This window comes from Leptodactylus fuscus, chromosome 1, assembly GCF_031893055.1.
Source record: "Leptodactylus fuscus isolate aLepFus1 chromosome 1, aLepFus1.hap2, whole genome shotgun sequence".
NCBI lineage: Eukaryota > Metazoa > Chordata > Amphibia > Anura > Leptodactylidae > Leptodactylus > Leptodactylus fuscus.
In genome coordinates this window covers 87,156,578-87,165,796 of record NC_134265.1, presented here as the reverse complement: position 1 = coordinate 87,165,796, position 9,219 = coordinate 87,156,578, and the positions used below count along the sequence as shown (strand labels likewise).

The following is a 9,219-nucleotide window of genomic DNA, read 5'->3' as shown; positions in this document are numbered from 1 at the left end:
TTCAGTAGTAAATTCAGAGTATGACATCATCTAAGGTACACTCATACAAATGTGTTCAGGCATATCCCTGCTTAGCAGAAAAAGGGAGGATGACACAGAAGTGGGGGAGGAAAGAGGAGAGTGGTAAGGAGGGACCAGCAAGAGAAGACCGGCTAAAATTGGACACCCTGAGTAACATGTCCAGTCCCTGCTGGGAGTCATCAGCTGTTGCAAATGCAGATTCTTAGAGGGTGTTTCATAGGCTCCAAATACCCAGCTGACAGGCCACAGGCTGCAAGCATGAACAGGAGGATATAAATAGGAGCCATTCACTGCAGCACAGAAGTTTACAGAACTTTCTCGGCTGATGGTAGTGATGTTTATTATAGCTGGAGCAGGGCATTTGCAGACTGAAGCCAGAGGATCAAGACGCTGCTCTCACTCCCAATGACTCTGCTTAATTCTCAGAAGAATTTATAACACTTCTGGCTAAGCTTCATTCTCTTTGCATAGCTATCCTTTGGAAGTAAAAGATCATAGCAGCAAACTTTACCTGAACACTATTCATTTCATTTGGAATTTTTCTCTTTTATTTTGTTGACGTTTTTATAAAATCTTTGCACGGATATGGCAGACAGTCAATTGCCCTTCACTTGTCATTATCCTGCTACTAGGCTTAGCAGAGCCCGGGATCCTTTCCGAGAACAAGGCTTGTCTTCACGTATGCTAGATGATGATTTTGGATTTCCAGATGAGTTAACCATGGACTGGCCAGAATGGGCAAGGCCTAGGCTGACTGCCTCCTGGTCAGGCCCTTTGAGATCAGGCCTGGCACGGACAGCTGGTGTCTCTCCTCCCGGATACAGTGCTAGATACACTGGTTACCCTGAACCTCGGAACACCGTGGCCGCCCCAAGTCAGCCCTGGAAGGTGTGTGTTAATGTACAAAGTTTCAAGCCAGAGGAACTGACAGTGAAAACCAAAGATGGATTTGTAGAAGTGTCAGGTAAGTGAGTAGTAAACTAACGGTGATATAAGAAATACTAATACTAAAGTCATATGGTTGCCGTAGGTCATGTCACAATCTTTAGTACCATCATTTAGATTGACGGAAATAGCTTTGGATGATAACCATACCAGATCAGTCTTTTTATCCTTATACGGATGGTTGCAGATACATGAGCTTGCATTTGAGAGAAGGGATGAACTACTGAAATATCCAACATTTGTATTTATTTAGGTTGGTATCTATTTTAAATATTTATAACCCAAGAGATTCTCATGTTTTTATGTTACTGACCTTCAAACACAAACCCTTACATGTTCTACTGCAGTTAACTATAAACTTAGAGATTCTTAAAGGTACAGAACTGTGATATTTCAGAACTGACACAATGCTGCATTGGAGGGGGGGGGGGGGGTTTCTTAAAATGGGAATTTTACATTTAATGGTGTTTTTAAGAGAATCTTTAAAAATCTACTTATCCTGGGTTCTAGGTGGGCCAAATCTTGAGTTCCTGGGCTGATTACAACCCTCGGTTACGTGAATGGAACCAGAACAAAGCACCTGAGTTGATCTTCTTCCTTCCACATTGCAGAAACTCAACTTTTTTTGTTGCAGATTTTACTTCGTTTTTTTGAAACAAAGCCAAGAATGGCTACAAAAGAAATGTGAAATATAAAGGAAGCTCTTATACTTCTATCTTCTGTTCAGTCCACTCATGGTGCAAATCTGCAACAAAAAAAGCTGTAATGTGGGGCCTTAGCCTTGGTTTCTGTACTGTATGGGCTGGCTTTATTATTAAAATCATCTAGTCTACAAGCCCACATATTACAGGTACATAGTGAACACAGGAGAGGGGAGAGGAAGTCGATCAACTCGGGGACATGGTGCTGGTTTTGATAATATGATCCAAGTGGGGGAAGTAAGTTCTTAAACCTTTCTTGGATAACCCTTAAAGGGGGTGTTCACACATAGAAATTTGAAATTAATTCGGGGGCGGAATCCACCTCAGAATTTTTCAATCAGAGACAGAGATCGCAGCAGGATGCTGAAAAAGTAAATGCCTGCTCAATCTTGCTATGGAAGCTTGTGGCACCTTGAGTCTCCCTGCTGATTAGGCCCATCGGTGGTTGAAAGCCACGACGGAATGCCAATGCTCTGCCACGGGTAGCCAGCGGCTATAAAATGGCTGAAGGAAAATGTAATTTTTCAAGGAAGAAAAGGAATTCATCAATGGTTCCTAAGGGTTTGTGGCTTACAAGGCATGTTCTGTAATATGTTACTGTGGAAGTTCACCCTTATAGGGAGTGACCATGGCTAGTAACACACACGTACATGGTTATAAAGATGAACTATGTGCATGCACATGAATGTATACAGCAAAGTAAATAAGTCTCCCACACACACACACACACACACACTACCACTGTCATGGTCCCCATGATCAGTTCTTGATGGTCCATGTTCCACAATATAGATACTGTAGCATTAGAGCACTACATTTACTCAACAACCCTCCACAATGTAGAGCATGATTTCACTTACCAACAATGGCTTTCAATACATAGTGAATATTTTTGTTGGTTATTAAGAATATGGCTCCATGTTTTTAATGGCTAGCACACTGACCCATTACTTGTTATGGCTCATACAAACATCTGTGTATTATCAAGGGTCTGTGTAGCAAGGCCATGAGTAATGGGCAAAAATCAGGACAGGTCCTCATCCTGTCTGTTTTGTTGCCCAGGCTCACTGCAGAAAATGTATGGACCCGTGGAAGACCATGTGCTCGTGTACAATGTACATGTTCACGAGCACGTAGCCTAACAAATGTAAACTGACTGTAACCATATAAACAATGTCACACAGGTGATATTCAAGATAGCAGGCGAGTTTTTGGACCTTTGTTCCAACCAACACAATTATATTACCCTGATTTTAAAAGTAACTAAAGTATTCTATATTTGTGTTGCTTTATTCTAGTAAGCAGCCTCTTATGAATAGCTACAGGAACCATAGCCACTGCTTTACAAGTGGTATGTATATAGAAGGTTTTCTGCATTATGCCTTTTGTGTAGGAAAATAAATTGTTAGGGTTACAGTTTCTTGGCACATGCTGTTCCAAATTATGGAGAAGAAACCTTAGTTTTGAAAAATCAATGCCAATGACTCAAGGACATATGATGCACTCAGTCGCTGTACCTTTACAATAAGTGCACCTCATTTTAGCTATTAATCATTTCTTTGGAATCACATTTTTCATTTTCATTTCTAGAGTAGAGCATTCTATACAAAATAGTTAGAACAAGATCAACTTTGATAACAAATAAATAAATGAGATATTTGTATACTTGAGGAAATGTCCTCCCTGAATAATTCTCTCTCATATGGAATCATAGGACACAACTTATTGACACAAACCTCAGATAACTATATACAGCCATAGATGTAAGTGTTAGCACCCCTGAAATTATTCCAGAAAATGAAGTATCTGTCCCAGTTCTTTGTGTGTTTTGGAACAACACTAAAAAAACTGAAAAAAGGCACATGGGACATAATTGCACACAAACTCCAAAAATGGGCTGGGCAAATTTGCTGGCACCTTTTTCAAAATTGTGGGTAAATAACTTTGTTTCAAGCACGTGATGCTCGTTCAAACTCACCTATGGCAAGTAACAGGTGTGGGCAATATAAAAATCACACCTGAAACCTCCAAAAGGAGAGAAGTTGACTCAGTCTTTGCATTGTGTGTCTGTGTGTGCCCCACTAAGCATGGAGAACAAAAAGAGGAGAACAGAACTGTCTGAGGACTTGAGAACCAATACTGTGGAAAGATATCAACAATCTCAAGGTAATGAGTCTATTCACAAAGATCTTGATGTTCCTTTGTCCATGGTGTGCAGCATAATCAAGAAGTTTACAACCCATGGAACTGTAACTTATCTCCCTGGACGTAGATGGAAGGGAAAAATTCATGAAAGGGTGCAACGCAAGATAGTCCAGATGGTGGGTAAGCAGACCCAAACAAGTTCCACACACATTCAAGCTGTCTTGGAGGCTCAACAAACTATCCATCAACATTTGAATGAAATCAAATGCTATGTCAGAAGACGCAGTAGGACCCCACTGCTGACACAGAGACATAAAAAACTAGACCATAGTTTACTAAAATGTATGTGAGAGAGCCAAAATTCTTTTGGGAAAATGTCTTGTGGACAGATGGAATCAAGATGGAGCTTTTTGGTAATTGATTCTACTGTTTACCAAAAATGGAGTAAGGCCTACAAATAAAAGAACACAGTACCAACAGTCAAATATGGTGGAGGGTCAGATGTTTTGGGGGTTGTTTTGTTGTCTCTGGTACTGGATGCATCGTCTGTGTACAAGGCAACATGAAATACGAAGATTAATAAAGGACTTTGGGCCTCAATATAGGGCCCAGTGGCAGAAAGCTGGGTTTGCATCCTAGGTCATGGCTCTTCCAGCAGGACAATGACTCCAAACATATTTCAAAAAGCACTAGAAATGGAAGGAAACAAAGTGCTGTAGAGTCTGGATTTAAATCCCATTGAAAACTTGTGGAAAGATCTTAAAATTGCTGTTGAGAGAAGGCACCCTTCAAATGTGAGAGACCTGGAGCAGTTTCAAAAGAAGACATCTCCAAAATTCCAGTTGAGAGGTGTAAGAAGCTTCTTGATGGCTATAGGAAGCTATTGATTTCAGTTATTTTTGCCAAAGGGCGTGCAACCAAATATTAAGTTGATGGTGTCAGTAATCTTGTCCAGCTGATTTTTGGAGTTTTGCGTGAAAATATATCATTTTTGGCTTTTGTTTGATTTGTTTTTTGTGTTCTTCTAATACACATAAAAGAAATAAACATGTGTATAGCAAAATATGTGTAATTGCAATAATTCTCTGGGAGAAATACTTCAACTCTTAAAAAGTTTCAGGGTTGCCAACACCTATAGCCATGACTGCATTTACTCGTCCTTATAAATGCAAGTGGATGACCTTATATTTAACATACTGAGTACTGACATCATTAGAGCAGGAAATACTGTTTTCAGCAGCTCTCTGTCCTGGATAAAAGAGACAGATGCTCTATGACACTCATATGCTCAAGGGCATATGCAAAGAGATTTCCCTGGTTGTACATATAATATAATAATGGGACCATATATGCATTATATATGTATACATTAACTTAAAATATATTACTCTTGGAAACCTTCAAAGAGTTGCTGTTAAAGGGATCCTTTCATTAAAACACAATTTTTTCTGGTTGACACGTAGGAATAGCCTTAAGAAAGGCTATTCTTCTCCTACCTTTAGATGTCTTCTCCGCGTTCGGTATATAAACCGTTTTTCATCGGTATGCAAATGAGTTCTCTCGCAGCACTGGGGGCGGTTCCCAGTGCTCAAACAGCACTGGGGGCTTCCCCAATGCGCCGCCTGCATCTTCTTCGGGAATGTCCTCTTCATGCGTCTTCTTCCGGCGCAGGCGGTCAAACTTGTAGGCCTCGGGCGGAGCCGACTGCGCATGCCCAAAGGCCACAAGAAAATGGCCACTTAATTACAGTGTAAGCAGCCCTTTTTCTTGTGGCTGTGGGCATGCAAAGTCGGCTCTGACAGAGGCCTATTTTTCTGTAGTAAACCTAATTCATATAAGCACGATATTAGTGTGGCTTTTGGTGAAAGACATCTAATTTGTTCTAATATCCTAGTAAGTATAACATCCCTTTTAAAAATTGAATAAAATAATGCTGGTTTAAATCTTTCACATGATTTGTATAATTGGATAAAAAATAAAAAAAAGAAGGGATAAAAATGTAAGATTTAATCTGTTAACTGATTATTATGAATCTGTATGTAGCCTCTAATGGGATTGGCTAGAGCGAACGTGATGTGAACACTAAATGTAGCTCCTAGTAGCTCGATATTTGATTGGTCGATTTAGTGGCTGAGGAAACTAGGTTCCATTCAGGTCCGTCTCATGGAGGTATGGCTCAAAAAAGGTTGCAGCTCTAGGATTGGCTAGACTAGTTTAAATAATAGCCTACAATGTCCATAGAAGTTTTCACTCAGGTCCGCTCTGAGGGGTGGTCCTGTCATAGGTTTCCCCTTGCTGATTGGTTAATATGTAAACTGGTTAAAACAAACAATATGAGAGGTATTAAGTTTAATAAACTTTATTAAATGTCATTTGGGAAAAATTTAGATACAAAAGAGAATAACTGTTAGAAATGTTTTGGATAATGCTCAAAATATGGCTCTTATATGTAAGAACGAAACTAATAGAATATGAGAATGAACCCTTATATTGCAATGCCGTGAAATGACGACTCGTCCTGTTCTCTATACATTGTATAAGAATTGTTGTTTTTAGATGTTGCTGATGAAAGATAATTTTATACATTGGTAACACTAATGTTTTTTAAAGTAGAGAAGTGTTGTATATCACAATTAGTAGTTGCATCTTGTGCGATTTGTTACCAGAATGCTGATTGGCCACCATAACTTTATAGTGACAGAGTATGTGAGTTGGTGTGTAGCAAGCATTGTCCTGCTAAAAAATGCCATTTGGAAAACCTGCCATGATAGGCAGCACATGTGGCCACTCATATCACTACTAGGAGAACTGTTATATGCAATGGCTCCTCAGTTTATCACTCGTAAGTCAGGATTGAAACTTCTGTATTTTAACCCAATAGTCATTGAATCCCAAACAGAACAGAACCTGGATTCATTATTAAAGACAATACAGCTTGTAGACACCAAATTTCATTCTGATAAGTGCTGCAACTCAGATGAAGGGAACCGGAGGATGAGAGTAGTAGTGGTGGATGATGTGCCACCTGCTAGGCCGATTACACTCCACCAAGCACTCCAGGGCTGGACAGGACAATGCTAAGGGGGGTCCTGGGGGGTCCTACCTGGATGGTGGCGGTAGTAGTTTCCCCCAGGGTGCTTCCAGTTGGAGAAGGCACCTCTCCTTGCTGAGTCAGTCTGATGGTGTTCGAAAGAGCCCTATAGTTACAGAAGGCACAATTTAGGAAGCCAGTGGTTGCAGTTGAACGGAGTAACAGCTTTATTGCAGCAACTGATCATTATGGTCATGTTTGACCATGGCATCTGAGTGGTTAGAGGCTTACAAAGACTCAGCAGAGACAACAAAAATTAAGTGGCTACTTAGTTAATAAGGTTGCAAATAGATATAGGTCCATGAAGCCCAACCTATAATCCTACATTATTAATCCAGAGGAAGGCAAAACCCTATATGAATTGAATACCAATTACCTGATATGGCAAACAGAATAAATCCCTGTATCAACATCTCATCTCCAGACATTAGATGGGTTAAAAGATTATAATCTATATACTTATATACATTACTTTACAATACATTTTATGATTGTTGTCTTAATAATAGAGATAAACACACAAGACAACAGAGAAACATGGAATCATTATGATGTTACATAGATTCTAGGGATAATCATAACAAGACCGTTCAAAATGTAGGTTAAGGACATCAAGTATTTCTTATAACCTTGTAGATACTATTATAGACACCATAGTGATGGGGGATAATTTGAGGGTTTTCCATATAACAGACAGATGATCAAGATGGTGCACAATTATTTTATTAATAATCCAAAATAGCAACAATATCCTGGGACAAGAATTCAACACAGCCCTCTGACCAGATGGTCATTACACTCTCCTCAAAGCAGAAGATCCCTTTTTCCAGTTATCTTCACCATGGCGCTAGGATTTGTCCTCCTTCCAAGACACAACAAGAACAATAACCCTCACATTCGCTCCGTTCTCTTTCAAAATTTCCTGGCTGATCAGCGTATGATTGGGAAAGAGTGCGTATGATTAACAGCCGTAGGCCTTATTCACGCAGTAACATTTTTGATGAATCCAACAGATGTTTTTTTATCCATTCTCTTCTGTTTTTGAAGGCTGAGTATCATCCATTTTGCATCAGTTATAAAAGCCTCATCACATGACTGTATGCACTGTCAGTGTGCTAGCAGTGTTTTTCACAGCTAGCACACTGACCCATTCATTTCAATGGCTACATACACTTGTATACAACTGTGTACGTTCACGGGCCCATGTATGGGGTCAGGAGCAAAACTCAGAACAGGTCCTGTTCGTTTTGCGGCCTGTTCTCACTGACCTCAATGAATGGGGCAATGGAGGCAAAGGAGGCACATGGATGTCATCCGGGCTGTTCAGTCATGACCAAGTGACACTACTGTGTGCATGTTGCCTAACTGTAAGGGAAAAACAGCAATGAATTCCATTGGTCTTTCTTTTTTGACCCAACTCAGTGATCCTTTTTTAATGAATGCAAGACAGATGTCAAGCCCTTAAAAACAGACCCTAGGTTCCTCTGCTATTTTTCACCTCCACCAAGTCCAGCTCTTTAATAGTCACTGCTCTGCTGATCTTGACAAAGTTGGAATTTCTTCTCTAGTGTACACCATTTCTGAGCAATAAGTGCTATTAGTTTTGAGCCTCATATGCTATTTAGGTTCTGTACTGTCAGGTGGGCAGTGTAAAGCAGAAGCAGGTAAGGGGTTTGATTCTTAGCTCTGACTCTACCGCCTCTGTTTGGGGTTCTGAGTCATGGCCTTTGTCTGTTCCTGCCTGACTTCCCATCTGACAGTAGAGAGCCTAAATAACATATCAGGCACCAAAACAAACCAATTCTTCAGGAACAGTGGAAGCTACAGAAAAGAAATCCAACTGTGCTGGAATCAGTGGAGCTGTGCCTATTAACAGAAGCTAAGAACTGGAGTTGGTGGAGGTGGTGAGTGGTTCTCTTTAATGTGTGTCTTGATTAAACAAATAAATCCACAGAATGGCTGTCAATATCACAAATAGCTTTCAGTGCTGGACTATATGCCGCTAGGTTCAGGGACTAAGAGAACTCCCTAAGGAGACTGCCATTAAAGCCACCTTTGCAGGTGTATGGAGACATACAAGCCATTTATTCTCCACTGGGGAATATGCAAATCTGTTTTCCAGAAACAAACTCCAGAAACCAAACAGATCGAAACAGCGCTATCCAACTAGTATTAGGTATTAGGCTATCTGAAAAAGCCATGCCTGATGTATAAGGAGGTTGTCCTAGATGTAGCAAAAAGAAGCATTGTTTTCCTAATTACACCCTGTAAAACAGATTTACATATATGAGGTTAGTCATACTGTATATGTTATGA

The 9,219-nt window shown here is 40.1% G+C and overlaps 1 protein-coding gene across 1 annotated transcript in view; it reads left to right on the top strand.

Annotated features, from left to right (window-relative positions):
- Positions 1–213: 213 nt before the first annotated feature.
- Positions 214–9,219, top strand: part of HSPB8 (heat shock protein family B (small) member 8) — a 34,521-nt gene continuing 25,515 nt past the window's right edge. The window contains exon 1 of the mRNA XM_075273939.1: positions 214–985. Within this exon, the coding sequence (XP_075130040.1) occupies positions 607–985 (379 nt within the window). The 5' untranslated portion in view covers positions 214–606. The remainder of the gene's footprint in view (positions 986–9,219) is intronic.